Genomic DNA, 22,972 nt, shown 5'->3' on the forward strand with positions numbered 1-22,972 from the left:
CTTGTTTTGTTTACCTTTCTTGTTTATTTTAGTTTAAATGAAGAACCTGAGCATTAAGCTTTACTTTAACCGATATAGAAATAAATATAATAGACATCCCTAATTTTGGAAATAAATTGATCCAATTTAGAAGGTTGGGAGAGTCCACTAGGCATAAATGGGTTAAAAAAGGATTAAATACTGCTGAGTAAGGTATTGCTTCCTGCTGCCCTTAAGTTGGCTATTACTGTGAAATATCATTATAAGTATGAAAAATACTATTTTGAATCAGAGCTCCAGATAAGGATTTGGTCTAAAGGGTATTTCACCCCAAGATATTATTGTCAATGCGTATTTTACTCCTTTGTTTCAGCCATAAAGGGTTAGGAATATTTAGGGGTATTTTCCATTTCCATAGAAAACGTAAAAAGTAAAAGGCGTGTTTAATCTAGAAATAGTATTATTATTTGTTATTTATATTTTTAAATGCAAACAGAATATATTTAAAAAGACGATATGAACAGACTTTCTTTAAAAATATTCCCGCAAGTTGCTTAAAACGTCCCTTTTCGATCCATAAACATGATGGGCCGCCATTTTTATTACAAGCTTATTTTGATTGACTTACTTTTGATTCAAAGGTTACCTTACACTAAAAACTTAACTGGATTATTGTTAAACCGGTTACGCACTTTAATCGATTTAAAATACGTACCAAGATTTGTAAAGCGTTTTGTTAAGTACTGGGCTGATTCTTAATGCGTTTTTTTTTTTTTTCAATTTGTAAATACGCAGATACGCCTCTTATCTGGAGCTCTGTTGAATATTAATTTCATGTCAGATCTGTAATTCAACTAATATACAATATTTATTTGTTAATCCCTGGCATCAACAGTGATTGTCCTATCCATTAATTTGTCTGTCGGTTCGTCCATATGAGGGCAATTCTCATGACACAGTTCATATGACATCAATACTGCTTGCTACAAAGCTTTGAAACTTACATGGCTGTTGTTATTTAGCACTCCATTCACCTCACTTCATTTTTACCTTGACAACTAATTTCTGACTAGCAGACCTTGTTTGACATTGACTTTGACCTACGGTAATTCTGACTCCTAGTTAACCCAAAGTGTGTTTTGTCTAACATCAGTTCAGCTTGCTACAAAGCTTTGATTCTTTCATGGATTTATATATGAATTTCTCTCAAAATACAAACATCACCTGACCTTTGAACTTGAGATTGACATAACTTTGATGTAATTCAGAAGGTCAACATTCTTGGATTGGAATTTGACAAATGACTAAAATTGGGAAATTAGTGTTGTTGTTACTGTTTGGCTAATAAATGCTTCAAAATTTAGAATAAAAGTGTTTTTTTGATATCATATTAACTAAGGTTCAACTTATAAAGTTGGATGTGAGATGAACTAACTGTAGAGACGTAATTTTTTATATTGTTTTTGCAAACCCAATTGGGAAAAAGAAATATATATATATATATATATTATATATATATTATATATAATATATACTTTTTCCATTGGGCATTGGGCTGAATACCGGCCCCAAATTTAAACGAAAAAAAACACTATTAACTGTTCGATTGACATAAATTTTAATCTACTAAAAAGCTACCATAACACACTCGTAGCACTAACATCACCTGACCTCATTTTGACCTTGACATTAAGCTAGTAATGGACAAAGAGTTGTTCATATGTCCCAAAGATTTAATACTGAAGAGGCTTCTACCGCGGGATTTAGCATTATGACCATTGCATGCCATACAATTTGAAAGCAGAGTTTTAAAACTCAGACATATTAAGCAGGGCTCGACATTAACTTTTGAAGCCACTTGTCCAGTCGGACAAGTAGACCATAATTTCACTTGACCTGACCAAAAAGCAACTTGTCCTGTCCATTATATCTTATTCTGCTCAGTACTTGGCAAAATAATGAAATAATACAAAATGCTCAAATCATAAAGACTTGAATCGTTCAAAATACATGTAAACATAATTGTAGGCAATTTCAATACAAAAAGAACTGACTAAAATAACAGGAAAACTCAAGATTGATGATTTTTAAACATAATACAAAGCAGTAATACCTGACAAAAACTTGTGTGTTGCCAACATCAAACAGAAAATGTTAAAAGTGATGTATTTGTACAGTACTTAACTGATGTTTAAAAAAAAATCATTCTATACATAGAGAGGACGTCACTACGTTAATTGTCTGTAAGATCGGTGTGTACCGGTGTCGTAAAATGCATATTCTCTACGATGGAGAATATTCTTGTTATCTTGGCAAAGAAAAAAATGTTAAGGGTTGCTTCCCTTGTGAACAGAACAGTGTAGTACATTTATCACATGGAACTATCGAAATATCTCGGGCTTCGATGATTAAACGTATACAAAATATACTCGGAAAAGTTGAGTGATATCTCCACAGAAATAATGGCTTTAAAGGCATTTTTTCTAAGTTATACAATTATAATGACCACTTGTCCCGTCGTACTAGCAAATTATTTATTTACTTGTCCGGACTAACAATTTGGTTGTCCCGGACAGTCGGACTACCTTTAATGTCGAGCCCTGTTAAGTCCCATGTGATCCTGCTGAAACATGTCATTACATTATTAATTGTATGGTAGTGATGATCTTAAAAACATAGTGATAACTTACCATCCGATGCCATCTCCCACGACTCCCATTAAGCATAAAGTGATAAAATGTCCTGCTATAATAAAGGCATGGCACTGAATGACCACCATTTAATGCTTATAAATATCATCTATATTTGATTGTGACTAAAAATAATGTTATTGATCAGTGACCCTGTGTTTTTATAGATGGTCATGACACCTTAAGAAGTTACAATTTTTTTTATACAATCAAATACTTCTTCAAATTATAGGGAACACTTAAGACTGGAGTTAGCAATACATGTATGTCCTTAACTTATTATCAAATTTGACACTTGGTAGATTTTTTGTAGAAAATAATTGTTGTTTGTTGAAGTTGAAGGCTATAATTGCTGTCAATAGTTAATATTGATACATAAAGGACTGGCAATCTATGTGTGTACAAATGAGATTTGCTTTTGAAATGTTATAATTATGTACAACAGACATGAAGTATTACATGTCCAAAAATAATCTTAAATGTAAAGGCTGCTTAATTTAATAAAAAGAATTTTATCTTGTATATGTCATAATCAAATGTTTGTTTTCTTCTATTAACTTTAATACCTGACAATGTTTGCAGTAAAGTTTTCACACATTTACCTTTTTAATCATACAGTTTGCAATATTTTTATTCAATGGATTATCTTCCATGGAAAATAATCTTATGAACATTTGTATTTCATTCTATTAAAGATCTTTTGGATTTGATTTTTGTCAGTTAATATACATAAGATAATTCTGTTGGCAAACTTGTGGATTTTAAAGTATTAAAACGGAAGCATATAAAAAAGACTGAAATTATGCCCTAACATTAAAGTTAAAATGATTGCTCGGTGCAATAACTGAATTTATTGTGTTGGATTTTCTATCAAACTTAAAAGGGTATGTTTAGAGACATTTAAGTGTATACAATTATATTTTTAAATCAGGATATATCTCTCTTCTTTTTTTATAATTCTTTCATGGTGTTTTCACTTGAGTTTTACAGTATGCTAATTTGATTTGGCATGTTTTATACCATTAACGTTAGACTTTGAAGTTTGCACAGTGCACATAAATGCAGAGTTTTCTTAAATTGATTATGTACATATAATGCAAGGAGTCTCCAATTTTGTATAATTTTCCTTTTAAAGTATTAACATATCTAAAGTTCAAACATTCTGCAGCTAATCTTGTTTGCCGCCAATATATTATCACATTACATTTAGTGATTGGAAATTCAATGGAGACATTTTTATGCAAGTATTTCTAAAGATATTTACTGATGCCCATTCTGAAGAGATTTATTTTGCCTATATAAATGCATGAGGTGATTTTTTTATCGCACAAATGAAGTAAGACCTGCACTAACTGTTTGTTTCATTCAACCTTAAGCAAATAAATTGACATTTCAGAATAGGCATTTTGTCGATAATCAATCGTGGGTTTCATGGGCCAAGTGTTTGCACAAGAAATACTTGATTGAAGCAAAGGGGAAATGTGTGTTAAAATGCACTAAGTAGCTACCTACTGAACAATAATTTTATATGATTGTGTTACCCAAGTATTTTGATAAGTTTTATTTAATGTTTCATATACACTCAAATGTGACATTTTTGACAACTTCTGATAGTGATTGCTTTGTATGTGGCATTCCATAGCATTTACAGTAGTACATGAAAGTTCCACAATACCAGCCTGTATGTATTTCTTTGTGTACTATGGGAACTTAAAATATAAAAAAATAAAGTAACAAAATGATTGGTAGAATAGATGGTTTAAACATTCACATATTGAAAATATAATATAGCTAGAAATTGTTGTATCTGGAATATGACCCTCAATAGTCAGATGATTGTCTTCTGCATAAAAATTGTTGATAAAAACAACACTGCAAGTAAAGGAATATTTTTTTCCTCATAAATAACATGAAACATGTATTGTCCATTTTCAGGAGTAGTGTCTAGAACCATTTAAAAGGAACCATGGTGTACAACTACACGAAGCCCCGTGGGCCAATTGCTGCCATGTACAGCAGCCCAGGCCCGTGCTACGCCCTGCCAGGACTCGTCGGACAGAAAACCCACGACCCTCGTAGCGAGCACAGCAAAGGCCCTGCCTACCCGTTCGGAATCCGTCACGGCAAGTTCAAGGATGACTGCAGTCCAGGCCCATGCTACTACCCAAGCCCTAAGTATTCCCGCAATGGCCCGGATGGCACGCCCCACTACTCCCTGTACTCCCGCCAGAAGGACGGGCAGATGTTCAAAGTGCCTGGGCCGGGTGCATACTCCCCGGAAGCCGCCGGTCAGTCGACCCACTTCAAACACCCAGCATTCATCTTCGGAATCCGTCACAGACACCGACGGACAGATAACACACCAGGTAATTACTTGTTTATTGAAGTATTCTTTTGAAAGGTTGTATGGTCGATGATCCATTGCCAAAGTTATAGATCCAAAAAGTTATTTTTTAGTTGTAGAAGTCATAACCTCTAGGCGAGCAGTTTAATACTGTTTTCTTTTATTTAAATGATGTCCTTTTAATATATTGTTTTAATCATTAAAAAACTTTATTTGCTTTATTCTATTGAGCAAGTCAGAATTTTTTGGGCAGGTGTTTATTTCCTAATAGTGTTAAGTTTTGCAAAGCTGCAGCATCAACAGGAAATTAAAAGTGGCCATATCCGGCAATAAAACAACATTGATTTACAATAAATACTGTCCTCGTTTGTTGTTATGGATCACAATTTCCTTTAACATGATTTTGTAATGCTCTAAAAATTGATAGTTATTTGTTCATTACTGAGTAAATACTTTGATTCAAAATGAAGAGAAATTGAGCCTTGTTCTAAGAAAACTGGGCTTAATGCATGTGCGTAAAGTGTCATCCCAGATTAGCCTGTGCAGTCCGCACAGGCTATTCAGGGACGACACTTAACGCCTAAACTTGATTTTCGGTAAGGAGGGGCTTCCTTGAAACTAAAAATACCATACAGGCGGAAAGTGTCGTCCCTGATTAGCCTGTACGGACTGTACAGGCTAATCTGGGACGACACTTTACGCACATGCATTATGCCCAGATTTCTCAGAACGCGACTTAATTGTATTCTAAAGTCAATGCATTCAATTTCAGCGCCAAATAATTATACTTTACCCCACATGATTGGGAAAACTGCCCAGAGCAGTAAAAAACAGGCGCCCTGCTATTCGCTGACTGGGCGTTCCAATGTTGGCGCCTTCTGTGAGGATCTGGCCAAGGTTTGTAAAGACAAAGCATTTAAACTTGCACCAACCAGCATGCAGGTCATTGCCATGGTGATAAAAACCATAGCAATGATGATCAAGTCATTTTCGCTTCAAAGTCTGAGACATATATAGCAGGGCTAGCAAATACATTTGATTGATGATTCATTGCTATTTTATTTCCTTTTGAGCCTCACAAACACCAAAAAGCTGAAAAAAAGAATGGAGGGTTTCATGCATTTTTAGTAAATTTGCATCATCAATTTGTTCAAATGAATCCATTTAATAAAGACACCTACAATGTCATATTTCCGAATGTCACTGTAAGTGAAAACTGGTTTTTGCTAGCAAAGCTATGTATTTGAGGGCTTATTTGAAAAGAAAATGATTTCTCCATGCTTACCCATATTCTTTATTCCTACTGATGTAGTTTCTTGGTCTGTTGTCTTTTTACAGCTCCAAATAGTTACACATTGCCTAACATGCTGGGTAAAACTGTGCAAAGCAGTAAAAACCAGGCTCCTTGTTATTCATTGACTGGGAGGTCAAAGGTTGGAGCCTTTAGCGAAGATTTGGCAAAGGTAGGTTGATCAAACAATCGGTTTGTTCAATCATCATCAAACATTTCAGAAGGATATTTTGTTTCATACTTATTTATTTACATTTAACTTTAATTTAAATGAAAAAGTAGATACATTTTTTGAAGCTGTTTAAGAAATTGGCAAGCAGAAAGATTGCTCATGCTCATGGTCAACGAATCAAAGAAACGTTTAAGCATAACATATAATTGAACTTATATGTTACGGTTTTAGTTACAGTTAATGACAGTTATTTGATTTTTTTGCTGTTTATATTACAACAGTTGGTTTTGGAACGGGATAATTAATGAGATTAACTTGGTGATTGATAAAAATGAAATAATATAAGCATTATTAAAATATTACATTATTCCAATTGTTTATAAGTAAAATCCGGAGTACTATGTTAAACAACAGTTCTTACCCAAGTTCACAATAATGTTTTGGGAATATTGTTAAATCTGTAAGTTTAATGTACGTGTGGGTTCACTTTTTGGGAAAATTCTCTTTTGACATTTGGAAACAGCGACATTTTTGTCGTTTTTTATTTTAAAAAATTAAGCTTAATATTTCTTGCTGGCATTTACTCATCTTAAATAATGATTGCTACATCCTGCAATGAAAACTTCTTGTAAATGTGTTCGAGCTGTAATAGAAAGATTTGAAAGATCATATAAGCAATTGGGCAATACTGTTAAATGTTTTACGCAACAATAAAAGATGAAGCAGCACAAACTGTTAGCGTACTGACGTACACATGTAAGTGCAATATGTTGAAAACTGTTTGTTTTTAAGCATAGAATTCTACACTGCAGTGTGGGGGTTCACAGCTTGTTGCACTCTATTACCATTTTGAACTTATTTTTATTTACCTCAGCTGGAGGTTGTACGTCAACTAGTTCACAAGGAAAACATGACGTTTTTTTTCAGCAAATCCACCAATAGTTTTTACCAGAAATAAAAAAAGATGATGGCATTTTAGTTTGCATGCATTCACTTTTCTGAAGCTTCCACTTGTTTTATATGAAAACATTAGTTACCTATGCAGTAATTCTGTTTTGAAAACAAGCACAAAACTTCAAATCTTGGCCCAAATTTTTTAAACAAAGCATAATTTTATTATTGTATTAAAAATCTCAAATAATCACTTACTTAACTCAAGGCCCTGAAATTATTTCATTAGATAAAGTTGCAACAACAGTCTTTTAAATTGTTTATATGATTTAACATATATAAAATATAGACCTTCTAGTTACTAATCTGTTGGAAGTTCTTTATTTCTTCTTTTCATATCTATAACAGCTTAATTTGTTTCTGCATGTTGTACACATATATTATACTAGTCTTGCATGTATTATGCAGTGATTGATAGAAAGTTGCATTATAACATAATCAAAGGAAAATGTCCATGATGGCCTAAGGGACCTTGTACCAAAGGACATAATTGACTTGTGGGTGAAATGTCAAGCATAAAATCATCATTAATGTCTTTAATACTTTTGTTTCTGCACAAATAGCATTAGATATTAGATATTATCCCTTTTGATGAACATTTCAGTGACAGAAAACTAAATCGCAAAATAATTTGACCCTTCATATTAAATGCAAATGATTGTGATGTCATTAAAAAAAATTGTTAAAACAAATAAAGGGCCATTTATTGAACAGTTTAGAAAGGCTATTTTTCTTTGTGTTTAATTAAAGTTTCTTTGCAGCCCACTGATTGATTTCAATGGATTGTCAACATAAACTGTAGAAAGGCCAACTATGTAACCATGATAAGGGTTAATTTTTCTTTTGATTGGAATATTGAATCAAATAATGATTGATTGAATCAAACAATTAAAAGGATGTCAATGCAAAGAATAATACTTGTCAATGACAATGAATATGTAGAGCTTGCTAAATATTTGTATGCATGTATTATAATATTTTTTAACAGATCTCCGATACTTATTTTGTGGAAGACAACCATAATAGACACAATATGTCTGCCCATTAAAATTCTGTTGTTTTGTTTTATTCCATCATTTGATTTTTCAATTCTTCCAGTATTTTTTTTCAGTTTTAATTTCCAGATTTATCTTTAACAGGATATAGGATTATTTAAGATGAAATAGTACATGGTTTTTATCATATTTGTGTTTATTTTTTAACATAAATTTTACAATAATAAGGACATCGGCTACGTATACTGCATATGGCCAAGTTTAGGGTCGCCAAAAGCGGGAAAAACTGGACAATGTTGCCCCATCAATTTTGTAATTACAGTTACAAACCTACTAATATGAAATACCATGTTAATTTTATACAAAACACTGAACTAGATTTACATTAACAGAGGTATTTTAAGAAAAGATAGATGTGTAACATTTTATGGCTTAGCCTCTTGCTTTAAATATTCGTTCTGAATAAAATCTGGATATTATAATGTTGCATGATTAAATGTATAATATTTTGTATTTTCAATACAAGAGTGTATTTACAACATATTTATTGATAGAAAATTATTATTTATTAAATAAATCTGCTCGGGTTGACATGTTAAAATTGTATATGTAATTTCGCTTCATCAAATTTCATCTTTAAATGTATTCCTGTGTAAACCTGTTTTGGGAAAACAAATAAGAGGGATTCTGTTATCTCTATATTGAATGTTTACCCAAACTGACCTGTTCAGTTTTGCATAAGCAAACAACAGGTCCTATACTGAATCAAAGCATTTGCCTTGCATAGCTAATACCTCAGTCACAAATAGACACCGATCACCGTCCCATCAGCGGCCGACGTATTTTTCCGCTCATCGGGCTCCCGACCGGCCGATGATCGCACAGAAACCGGGCAAATTGGTAGCATCGGGCAGCGTCCGGATTAATTTTAAGTCTCACTTAAAATTTTACCCGACGTCGGGCCCGGGAAGGAATCGAGTTGAGATCGAAACAAGATCGGACGATCAACGCACGGGTATCGCCCGGAGTTTGCCCGACATTGGATTCATTGAACGTGTAACGGCAAAAGTAAAGTTATTTCCCAGAGGCATAAACATCGGCCGGCGACCGTCTGATTGCCGGAGGGCCTCCACATGATGCCCGACGGACGCCGGACGATGCTCCTTATGATACACGTACAATGAATCCGATGTCTGGCGCACGCCGGGCGATAACCGTTCGTTGATCGTCAGATCTTTTTTCGATCTCTACTCGATTCCTTCCGGGGCCCAATGGCAGGTAAAACAAACTGTGATATAAAAAATTAATCCGGACGCCGCCCGCTGCTTCAAAATGACGTGATGTGTGTGTGATAATCCGCCGGCGCCAGCCCGATGAGCAGAATAAAACGTCGGCCGCTGATCGGACGGTGATTGGTGTCTATTTGTGACTGAGGTTTTAAACTTTGTCACTCATCGGACGGCGGACGGCTCCGAAGTGTCCAGTCTTCCCGATGCCTGGAGATCGGACACATCGGCCGGCGACCGGATTATTTGTGACTGAGGCATTACTTGTGTTGTGTTTTGCGTATTCAGACTCCAGGGCCTGGAACATACAACACAACTGACCCCATCATGTACAAGGACAAGGCCCCGCAGTACAGCATGACGAGCCGTAACGTGATGCCCGGAGACACCACCCAGAAGCCCGGACCCGGAGCCCACCAACCGGAATCCGTATGTACCCGTATTCTTGTGATATTGTTTTATTATTCTCCCGCTAAGAACAGAAGTTTTTCATTGGAACCCTTAGCAAACAGATTTTTTCATTTGAATAATTTGTTGATTTGTGTTTCGTTTAACCACAGATGCTAGGCGGTTAAACTGGTTGATGGAAATACTTGTAAATGTGCTAGTTGTCTTTTTTTTTAATGAATCAAAATAATAAACAGAAGAGAGACTGTAGGATCTTGTTTGCAAATTTAAACTCTTAGACTTTGATATATTATACACAGCATCCAGACGAGTTTGAACAATTATTGATAATAGTGACTTGAAATTAATCAATATTTTATGTAACATGCAACAGTTCCTTCCCAAAAATAACAGCACATTAGCAAGTTTCCAAACAGTTTGTTTGTATTTGTTTTAACATTGCAAGTTTTTATGCTTTATACAGATTTTGCTACTTTGACTAATTTTAGATTGTTGTTTGTTTGTGATTGAAATAAAATAAATGTTATTTTGCTAGTAAGTATTAAATGGAACATTAAATATTTTAACTTTTAGAATTTTTCCTAAATGCTTATTATTTACAATTATTGATTAAAAATGGTGTGTTAATTTATAACAGGCGTGATCAGTTTAAAAAGAATGTTCCATTTAAACTTAGTTTGTTACATTTATGAACCAGTGACAAAGAAAGATTTAAACCAATCTGAACTAAATATAAAATTTAGAAGGGATGAACCGTTGAACGTCTTCTCATCATTGTATTAATACATATTAAGCAGTTAGTTTTGTATGATGTCTATGGAGTGCTTGAGTTCTGAAATACTCTGATGAGATTTTGTAATACTTTCATGCTAAAGTTGAAATAGAAATAAACTACAAAGTTGCTTGTAGCATAAAGTATGCAACATAATCAACATAAATGATAATTGTTTTTCAACATATGAAAAATGTTTAACGGTAGTTAATTCAACTTTAAACCTCATGTGTCCTCATGCTTATTTTAAAACACAAAAATCACTTCTTGACTTGGCTATAAAAACATGCGCTTGGACTAACATTCTTTGAATTTGATTTGACATTGAAAACTTAACAACTTTTCATTATGCCCCCCTTCAAAGAAGAGGGGGTATATTGTTTTGCTGAATGTCAGTCGGTTGGTTTGTCTTTTGGTCGGTTGCTGGGTCTGTCCGTAGATAAGTTCGTTTCCAATCAATAACTCTTCAATGAATCTATTGATTGACTTGAAACTTCACCTTTGTATTGGCCTTGGACAGTGCATAGTCAGTAGATGACCCTTATTGAAAATGGGTTCACTAGGTCAAAGGTCAAGGTCACTGTCACAATAAGTGAAAATGGTTTCCCATCTATAACTCGTCAACAAATTTTCTGTTTGGCTTGATACTTCTCATGTGCATTGGCCTTAAACAGTAGATGACACCTATTGAAATTCGGGTAATTAGGTCAAAGGTCAAGATCACTGTGAAATTAAGTGTTAAATTGGTTTCCCTTCGATATGTCATCAAAGGATTGAGTGATGCTTGTCAAGGCCCTGTTTTGGGGGGCATCTGTCTCCGACCGTGGAGCTCTCATTTAAATAAATTGATTGTGGAATCCCACAACTCTTTGTTACTGTAAACAATAATTTGAATTAGAAGATCTAATTCCGTTGATTTGAATTGTCATTTAAAGTAATTAAAATGAAGTGTGCTTATGGGGCACCCAAACATCTTCAAAAATATACATGTTCTGATTTTCAGAACCTTTAAAAAGATCTCCTATAAAGAGTAATAGTCAGTCCAAAATGAAAAATTAAGTTTTACATAATGCCAGCTTTTAAAAATAGTTTGTTGGGATAACCTGATCTCACCCAAATAGGGCAGACCTAAAACATTGTTTTAACCAACTTTCTGAGAAAGACATTGTATTTAAGATACGTCTTCACAGATACACTATTTTACACATAGCTCCTCTTTAATAAGCTGTTGATTGTTAATATATCTATCGTTGGGCTAGTCAGATGCTTCATTTCCTTAACAGTATTTCTATTTTAAATTTTAACTGCATGAGTTTCATGTACAGCTTTTGTTCTTTTCTGATATGCAAGCAAACAATTTATACAATGTCAGGCAATCCTAAATGAAAAAAATACAAAATTGAAATTTAAGTCTTTTTTACCCTAAATAATGAAAAAATGTTTCACTTCTAGCTTTTTCATCAAAGACATAAATTGCATCAAAACAAATGATTACAAAAAATCAATATGTTAACATGTACATTTTGTATAAATATATTTTTGATTTAAATAATCAAATGCACTAAAACCTAAAGGATTTTTTTACTATTATGAAAAAAACAAACACAATCACACGCAAAAACATCAATATTTACAATGATAATCAATATGGATACAATCTAAAAAAAAATGTGAAAAAAAGAGAAAAAATTGTCTAGTCTTATCACATCCTCAATCAACTTTTGTCCCGAATTTATATGTTACAGCCAGAGTCATTGCACTGATTTCGGGTTAAGTGTTTCATAAGTGTTTAACATATCAATGACTATATAATTAATTTATTATAAAGACATATATATACGAAAACACGTTTTGCTGTTTCTTTTGGCAGAAATACTTGTTATCAGCTGTCGTTTGTTGTTTGAACAGTATACATGGGTTGCATTTAAATTGATTCAGAATTAATGTAAATCAATATACCTACATGTTAAAAATTTGAAAAAAAATCAATAAGATAAACAAAATCACTAAACTATCCTTGCAGCTGCCATGTAATTGGTTGGGGTATCCCACACAATAAATTTGTTAAGAATGGCCTCAAATCATTTTTTTTAAAGTTTTGGCTGCCCTATAAGCAATTTAAGTAAACCATGCCAAAATCTTTTTGGTCAATCTTACTTACCACATGTGTTGTATGTCTTTACAGGTGAAAATCCATAAGAGGATTGCGCCTAGTTTCAGTTTTGGCATAAGACATAGTCAATATACGGCTCCGTTAATTGTGGCTGTAAAGGATTAACCGTCAAAATGTAATTATCACGCGCTGTTGTGCGGCTGTATGGTAACATTTAGTTACTTCTAGTACTAGTAACACGCATGCATTTTCATGAAATATCTCACCATTATGATTGTGTATTGCTTTCACATTGTACTACATCTGTTGTTGTGCATATCTATCAAAAGAAAACTTTAATTTCACAAAGTTCTATTGTATCCTGAACTTAAAATTCTTAAAATTTGACTCTTTTTTTAAGTGTTTGTGGTATTTTATATTGCTTTCAAGTCCAGAGGAATAATTTCTTGCTGATCTATCAGCATATCGATTAAAACAACAACACAAACACAAATTTATTAATTTCAAAACAACATATAAATTCTATTCAAATACCAGTATGTCTAATGTTAACAATGATATAATATAATTTATCAAAATAATTTATCTTTATTATTAGATTCCCTTCTCACGTTATACGTGAAACTTAAAAATCATTATTTTTATACGCCCGTCTATGACGGGACGTATTATGGTATACCCCGCGTCTGTCCGTCCGTCCGTCTGTCCGTCCGTCCGTCCGTCTGTTAATGTCGTACGCTACGTCAAATATCCTTTGACAGATTTTCTTCAAATTTTAACACAATCTTAATATTGATAAACCCTGATCCCCTTTCGTTTTTGACGGAATTCTGAATTGTCGTTCCAGAGTTATGGGACTTTGTTCGTCAAAATTTCGTGATTTCATTGAATGTCCTACTGTAGCTCAAATATCCTTCGATGGATTTTTTTTTTTTTTTTAGTATCCCTGAAAAATTGAACAATTTATTACCTTACTACTTCATTGGCGAACGACGGGCGTATCATGCGCTCATGGCGCAGCTCCTCAGTTTCATTTCATATAAAAATGTTTCATTTGAGCTTTATTAACATGAGATTAGTTAACTAATGTTTGTTAGCTTGACTTTTCACAGAAAAGTCTGAGCTTTATACTACTCTCCCATATGTCTGAGTTGGTGTCTGTGTAATAGATGTTGTTATCTCACAATGTCTTCATTTCGCTGTTTCTACTACAGGTATTTGGCTGAAACTTCACATGTGTGTTCGCGGTCATTGTGCAAGGTCACTGACCAATTACCCTAATTCTGACCTTCAATTTAGCATAATTATGCACTCAACTTTGTACTTACTGGTACAAATGTTGTAAAGTTTAATTGGCAACTAAATATCCATATCACTGTTTTTACAACAGGTATTAAATTGATTCTTCACACATCTGCTGAAGGTCATTTGGTTAGGTCATTGACTCTTGTAACCTGCAACTTGGCTTAATTATGCCCCAATTTGTACTCATACAAATCTGGTCAATGTTTATGAGCAAGTTGAAATGCAGGTTCAGCATTGCATGCAAAAGGTATATATCTCTGTAACTAGGGCAGATATTTCAACTGAAACTTTACACATGTCCTTGGAATCACCATTGGAGGTCACAGACAAAGGTCAATAACTTAGACCTGTGATATAGTAGAAGTGATGCCTTTTATTCTACTGTTTTTAGTTAGGAAATTGAGGTAAATGTTTGCGTCCAACAATTTGTTTCTCTTGCTGACATGCAGATCTTGCGTGGGGTTGCATTTGGTTGGGTCAAGGTCGAGGTCACTCTTGCAAAGAAATTGATGCTAAATTTGGGCACAATAACTTCAGTAAACATTGATATAATGGCTGAAATTCGTTTATGTAGGTCGGTTAATGGCTGATCTACAGAGGGCTAGCATTTTGGGCCATAAATCAGTCATTGTTACTTAAACTAGAAAAATAATGCCTGTTCAATGCCTTGAAATTAGATGGAGGTTTTGTCCTGTAATTTCGTAGGTTACCTAGCTTAGATGCATACCCTGCTGTTAAAGTTAATAAAATTCAACTTAATTATTTGGTAAAAAGTTGAAAATCTAGTTTCCTATTATAGTCAAATTGTATTGTTTTAATTGAAAAAATTTCTGCTTATTATGTCAAGTGACTGACAGAAAAACGTAGATTATAGTATTAAAGCAGAAGAATAGTCTTGGGCCAGCTCTTGTTTGCATGATATTCTTATTGAAGTGGATAAAACAAAACTTGAAGATTTACATTTTAAATGTTTATAAAGTATCTTTATTCCTTTATTGGTTGATTAAATTTGAATCAAAGAAAAACAATATAAGGAAACTTTATTTAGGAATATATTAAATATATAGGGAATTAATTCTTATATAAAATTCTAGAACATAATATTTTATTCCTTCTTTGTCACTGTGTTGTCATAAATGCAATTATGGCAAATGTAACAGATTGGTTTTATGGTTGTTTGGAATAATAGTTTGGAAAAAATATTTGCTTCATTTACTTGCTTCTTGAAAAGAGCGTTGCTAAGCATTTTTGAGTTTCAACAATAACTCATCTTGCTAAGTAACAATGGTTGCTGGGCTAGCTTTTTGTAGATGTGTATGTTTCCATGGCAACAAATTGTGTTTTTTCAGGTTGTCATGCATAAGCGCCAGGCTCCGCAGTTCAGTTTTGGCATCCGACACACCCAGTATATGGCTCCTTTAATTGTTGATGTACAGGATTAAAGGGAAAACTAAATTTGGACATTTTTTTTAATGCTGATTTTGGAACAAAAAGAACACAAGCATTTTAGTAATTTTGGTTTTTGAAAATTTAGGTACATCTTTTACATGTTTTTGTGCATTTCATTTTTTTGTGAATAAAATTTGTTTTTTTAATGTATTTTCTATACATATTTATATACACATTATATGCAGAAACTTGTACACCTTTTTGATATAACTATACGTGTCCAATATTGCATATCATTAATAAAAGTTTTTTTATTAGGAGAAAACACAACACTTTTCAGTATTTCCGAATAACAAAGGGTATCAACAACTAGTATTTTAGAGATTTTCTTCATTGTATATAATATATTTACTTATATTTTTTTAACATATATTATTGTTACTTTTTAAAAGAATTCAGTGAATCATCATTGATGGACTTTTTTCATTTTTGTTCACTTGTGTAGTATTGTTTAAATGTATTTTTCAAGTGACCTGGCCAAAGTAGTGCAAGATTAAAGTATTAAAAAGTATTCATTAATAATTAATTATTATTAAGTATTATTAAGATTAAAGTATTAACAAATTCTGTGAATGTGTTATATTATGCATTTCTCTTTTCGCTTTCTTCTTAAGAGTTATTGCAGTTGATAATACATTAACATATTATACATTCAAATATTTACCACATTAAAAACACTTATTACCGGTAGAAATTATGTATGTGTTTACCAAGAAACCAAGATGAAGAACAATGGCTGCTTTGTAATTAAAGAAAGAAATTTAAATTTGCATTCTTTGACAGACAGATCAGAGGGTCATATTTCGCTTCTTATTAATTCGTGAAATTATGGTCCTCATTTTTCTTGCAATAAGGATTTTTTTTACATATTTTATCCCTCTTAACATTTAATGAATGTTAATCTCTTTTTTTTTAAGTAATATTTTTATTGAAGTACACAGTATTCCTTTGTTGATCCACACAGTATTTGTTGTACATCAAATAGCATTATTGTAGTCTGTAAAGTGATCAAGCTTTGGAAGGTTTGGTTAGTTAAATGTTAGTCTGTTTTTTTTCTTGCTCAACCTGTGATAGTATTGTTATTGTTATGTGATACAAAGGGAAGTCTCAGACTTTCTTATTATTGAGTATTAAGTTAATTATTTTGTTAAATGTTGATTACCAAGTGTCCACAATGTAAACATTAAAAATGGGGTATATATACTAAGCATAATAATGTCCGTGAATCATAATACGTTTGTTTTCTCCTCTTTTGTATCCTTTAATCCCTTTCTATCTTCATTCATAAAGGCGATTTTATTTCCTTCTTTCACAAAGAAACTTTTTGCTGAAAATATTGCATGGCATGTGGCAAAAGAATTTTTTTAGTACGTTTATGTTTCTTTCAGCGAGTTCATTAGTTGTGATTACCATATTATTAGAACAATTGTCTGCTGTACCTTGAGAGTGATTCTAATAATAAAGTGTCTGATGTTATTACTTGTTGCTTTACTCACATGCTTGTGTGGTTTGTGTTTTAATGTGATCAGAATGTGCTTGCAAATGGTAAGAGGCAATAATGTTTAACATGTTAACAACTGTAATCAGAAATAGGAAAATTGTACCCATTTGCTTAAGAAGAAGCACCTTCCCAATGAGCCAAAATTTGAGTACATGTTATTATCCTTTTGATACATATTACTATTACTATTTTGTTTTTAATAATAAAAGAAACAGAAAATATGTCAATAAAAAACTTCCCAATGGGGCCACTAAGTTTTTTGCCACCATTGGAGAAGGCAGCATACAGCAGTTGTACTGTCCATCTGTGCAAAGCTCTCTTTCTCAGTCATCACAAGGCTCAAATTAAAACCACCATAAGACAACATGTCTGTTGTAAAGCCTATACCTACCTACTTCAAAGATGAAAGTAACAGTTTAAGGTTAAATTTGACCATAAAAATCCTCGTCTTTACTATAACTTTGCCATTTATTGATAGATTTTGATATGTTGGCACAGATGTCAATCGTTTATAACATGTTGCCTGTAACAATCATCTCCCTACAATAAAGGTCAAGGTCACACTTAGTGGTTTATGGTCAAATTTTACCATAAAAAGTCCTTACTTTACTAATCATCATACCATCATAAGACAACTGGTGATTGTAATACTGGTCTCCCTATCTAAGGTAAAGGTAACATTTAGAGGTCAAATATCCAATTTGACCTTAAAAAATAATGTATGCTGGAACTTTATTATTTATTGATAGTTTTTCAAATAACTTGTATACATGTTTCTTGACGTAGTCTCCTTACCTCAAAGGTCAATGTCACAATTCCAGATCAGAGGTCACATATCACTATAAAACAGCTTTTTTCTTACATAGTGGATATTTAAGAGAAAATGGAACTAGGGGGAACTGTGCCCTATGAACACGTTTTTTTTACTAAAATAATGACTGCTGCTTCCATTAACTTTCAGAAAAGCATGGGCCATTCAAAAAAAGTATTTTCATTATATTGCTTTGCGAAAGTATTTGTATGAGATATTTTATTATTTAGTTTCTTCTAGAGAAGAAAAAAGGCTTTCTTGCTAACTTAAATCAATGCTTCATTTGTTTGCTAGTTAGCATTAGTAGTTAATGTTTGCTTTTTTTTTTATCAATTTCTTTAATGACATTTTATCATCATGTTTTTAGTTGTATATAAAGTATACAATAAGGTGTAAGTTTTCAACAAACATTAATTACTGATGATGTTATAACTGATGAAAAACATTGTAAGAAGAAAACCTCACAAGAAAACGCAAAAAAAAACAATTTAACATTCTAACAGGAAATATATTAACTGTATACATGTACAGCCATGCTAAAGATGATAAAACACTCCACAGAAACGACTGGATACAGTTGTTTTGGTTAAACATGCATTATTTACTACGTCAAGAAACTAGACTTACTTTTACTTTTAAGGCGGATCCATTTGGTCTTATTAAAACTATCAAACATCGTTTTCTTTTACTTTTCCAAAATAAGGTATTATTGATAACAATCCAATTAAGTATCAAAATACAATAATAACACGTGTATGCATAACAGCGTAATATTGATAATCCAATTTAAATATCAACAATATTATCATAAAACGTTTGTGCATTACAAAACACAACACACAAAAAAAAAATGAAATAATGTGAATATCATAAAAAAGCGATGCAGGTCGCACCGCGTTCAAAGAAATCGCATCTCACATTTGTTAGACCTCAACAAAATGTAAAACGTTCAACAATGTTGTCCGAACTGGGCATACTTGTTGTTGGGCAGAAGTGCGCCACTATTGTTTATTTTACATCAGGTTCTTAAGGATTGCTAGCATAATATTCGACCTATTCGAGACCGCTTGGTCGTCAAGAACAGTTGGCGGAGCCCATGAATGTCAATCCAGCGTTTGTGATTTCCCTGTTGTTCACGGTATCGTTAAATATTTAAGGAAATGCTATGAAATCTCTATAAGGTCTATTTCCCGTATGGCTACCTTGGATGTAGGTAGGGAAGTTAGCAGTTATTGATATACCGGTAAGTATGTCACGCGGCACTTGCCATACTACTGGTTAGTAAGTTCAAATCCCGGAACGGCCGCATACTCACACACATACATCTCTGAATCAAATAGGGCCTTAATCAGTTACTGGCAAACATAAATATGTACACGTGCCATGCATAGAACTGGTAAGGCCAACAAGAGAATGTTATTTGTTTCCGCTCCATCATCAAAAATAAGGGGAGGTAAGTCGCCTTAACTTTTTTCGTTTATCATTTGGATGTGTCGGCTCTTTCACAAGAATATGCAATGTCATGCATATGGCTCTTCCCATTCTCTTACTTCAAATGCGTGTTTATTTTTTCTTTTGTTAATTGAAAGTTAATTTAGCGAATATGCTCAAATTTAGCAATTGTAACTGATTATAACTTAAAAATGAATTTAAATCATAGGATCAAATTTAGCTACCATGATCGGAAACTCTTAAGTAGGCTTAATACAAGTTGGTCGGTCGCAGTCGGGGTAGGATGCGTGAGTGCAACACACAATTTGTTGTACCTTTAGTCTTAAAGGTCAGAGTGTGCTCCACATGCCCTTATAAATACGGCAACAATTCTACGTCCTCAATCACGCCCTGTTTACGTCAGCGTTCAACATCAACGATCTGTCCGGTCTGGTCAAGTTGTAAGTTTCGTTGCTTATATAGGCACGTCGCATATGGTCATTGCATACTACTTTAGCAGGTCATCGAATACTGCTTTTACAAAAAAATGTCTTTCTTTTACACTGAATGAATCGGCACAGAATACTGATAACAATTGACAATTAAGCACGAGCGTCTATCAAGATGACGTTAGTACATTATTTGGGTATATTTAACAGACCCTAAGGAATGTCTCTTTATCTTCAGTTTGCATGATATATTCTCTGTAACCTGTCGCCTTTGTTGACAGGATAAATACCATGACCAGATCTATTCGTCAGTACTAGACTTAAGACAAAATTGCGTTTTTTTTTACTAAAACACAGACAAATGTAAAAAAAACACACACCAGTGTTCCGTATTTTCCATAACCTCAAATTCATTAATTGTTTACGTTTCATAAGGTTAAACAAAATAATTATGAGTAATTAACGATAATATGAAGCCTTGATTTATCATTGTGGCACCGTATAGTGCACTTTCTTTTCTTTCGCTTTTAAAATGCTGACGCCATATACAGAAATTACTTTCTTTCGCTTGGAAAAAAATGGCACCGCATAGTGAGTTTTATCAAGATCGTCTTAAGGAAACGTAAATCTGACTTGTGATTAAAATCACGAAACGTAAGCAGCTCTGACCCTTATGAACCCAGCTCTGTTAACAAGATCTCAACAAGAAATTACTTTCACCAAACTTAAACAAAATCTGTAAACTGGACATGCGTATGTTTTGATTTGGTAAAAAACGGTAGTGTCGGGGACAAATGCACTACACTACAAAGTTGAATTCTTCCACATGCTTGTAAATATGTTCAAACAGTTTCATCACTCTAGCTGTTTCAATTTTCAAGCAATGTGCGACGCAAGTCAAACCCTATAGTCACACCGTGGCGGTGCGTACGCGGCGCTGCATGTGAATCATAAAATCGATAAGAACGTCAAGGTGCGCAACGTGCAAACGCTAGTAACCCCAGGCAAACGTTCAGATGCCGTGCAGTCGCCTTAAACGCCATACCGCGGCGATTATTTTGAGTGAGTTCAAAAACAACGCTTGGGCTCGGCGTTTTCTCGGCAAGCTGGATAGTGCTGAGAGGACGCCTTAGAAACATTGAAAGCCATGAGCGTTCCGTGGCTTCTCCGCGACGATTCTGTAGAAATCAGCCACATATTTGGGTTTATTCTGCGGCTTGACACTAGGGCTTTGAGCCGAAGAAGTTTGTTACTATGGCGAATCAGGCTCCGGCTTCTCCTCATGGTTTGATTGTGACATGCCCGTATCCAGTGGCGATAGGCATGTACATAGATGCCCATTGTGGAGGGCTAGGTGACATTGTCTTCCTTACCTTGCCTCGTTTCGTCATTGAACTTAAAGATAAATGCCTATACCTCCTTCACTTTTGGAAGTCGACCAGTAGATTATACGGTGCTTTCCACTCCTTTCCAGGCCTTTCCGGTCAGTGAGAAAGTTGCGTATAATTTGTGCAGAAATTATACGTTAAATCATACACACCATGATAGAATCCACTTGCGTTCTTGTGAACTCTATGCAATATATCGTTACTTCAAGCATGTTCAAACGACATCAATATTTCGTGATACATAAATTTAGTGTACCATTATGACTATAGAGTTAGATCTTTTGTATAAGTTAAATAAGTTCACCACATACAAAAACATATACAAACTATACATTATTGAATGATAACGTAGATCGTACAAGACATCTACTCATTCCACAATGTTTTTCTTTCTTTCTTTTACTGACTTGAATCAGGATTAAACAAAAAAAGATCCCTTCATTATATTAATGTGTGTGTCTGTGTTAAGCAAAAGATTCATAATGTCATACCTATTCACTTGCACTGTCGGTAATATACATGTAGGTAGCAGATTTGTATATCAAAATGGCGCACATGTTTATGAAGTCACGTTTATCAGAAATAGATGCTTGTTATAAAACACACTTGTTCATAGTTCTGCTCAAATGAAGACATGGGTGTAAAACAAATATTTTTAGCAGAAGTCTTCTTGGCTGATAAAATTTTCCAAGTTTAGGTGTAGCCAATTAGCAGCAAAATACTTTTCCTCGTTATGTGCCGTTGTATAAGCATGGGATTTTCCAAGTTTAGGTGTAGCCAATTAGCAGCAAAATACTTTTCCTCGTAATGTGCCGTTGTATAATCATGGGATTTTCCAAGTTTAGGTGTAGCCAATTAGCAGCAAAATACTTTTCCTCGTAATATGCCGGTGTATAAGCATGGGATTGAATGTTACGTGGGCTAAGTTTATGCGCATGTCATTCAGATTCGAGGAAATCAACGAACCCACGAGATGGGATTGGTAAATGGACATGGTAACAGCATGGCTAGGACTTTTAAAATGCTCGCTTTACCTTTTAACATTTCTACTAGATTGTTGCTTTTTAGTGGGTAGGTTAACACTGATGAATTTGTTGTTTCCTTTGAGATAGAAACAAAATAAAATAGCGATAATAATATTAAACTTGGTCAAGATTCCATATATCGCCATGTGTGACAGATATAGCATTTCAGTTCAGTCTCATATTGGAAGGCAGTACACTGTATTTGTAAATCCTTGCAACATACTTATGATGCAAGAGCTAAAAAAATCGATTGTTTTCATCAAACGACACATCGTCAACAACTGTGAAAAACCTAAAGTATTGTTTGTTTAGTTGGGTTTTCGCCGTTTTCAACAGTATTTCAATCATATTTAAATCACATCACGACGGCCAGTTATCCCATTTATGCCTGACGTCTAGAAAAAGGCCTTGGCAAACAGCGTAGACCCAGATGAGACGCCGCATTATGCGGCGTCTCATCAGGGTCTGCGCTGTTTGCGTAAAGGAATTTCTGTAAGAAATATTCTAAATATAGAAATAAATATACTAAAAATCCCTTATTTTGGAAATAAATTGATCCAATTTAGAAGGATGGGAGAGTCCACTAGGCATAAATGGGTTAATTAACTCAAA

At 33.7% G+C, this 22,972-nt stretch overlaps 1 protein-coding gene across 3 annotated transcripts in view; it reads left to right on the top strand.

The window, feature by feature from the left end:
• Positions 1–22,972, top strand: part of LOC127853088 (outer dense fiber protein 3-B-like) — a 32,067-nt gene that overhangs the window by 6,931 nt on the left and 2,164 nt on the right. For 2 of the 3 annotated variants that reach the window (XM_052387283.1, XM_052387285.1), the window contains exons 2-5: positions 4,605–5,035; positions 5,786–5,910; positions 9,997–10,137; positions 15,656–17,231. In XM_052387283.1, the coding sequence (XP_052243243.1) occupies positions 4,636–5,035; positions 5,786–5,910; positions 9,997–10,137; positions 15,656–15,748 (759 nt within the window). In that variant the 5' untranslated portion in view covers positions 4,605–4,635 and the 3' untranslated portion in view covers positions 15,749–17,231. Of the gene's footprint in view, positions 1–4,604; positions 5,036–5,785; positions 5,911–9,996; positions 10,138–15,655; positions 17,232–22,972 lie in introns of those variants that run through there. The other variant, XM_052387284.1, reaches the window with a different exon arrangement.

Source organism: Dreissena polymorpha, chromosome 12, assembly GCF_020536995.1.
Source record: "Dreissena polymorpha isolate Duluth1 chromosome 12, UMN_Dpol_1.0, whole genome shotgun sequence".
NCBI classification, from domain to species: Eukaryota; Metazoa; Mollusca; class Bivalvia; order Myida; family Dreissenidae; genus Dreissena; species Dreissena polymorpha.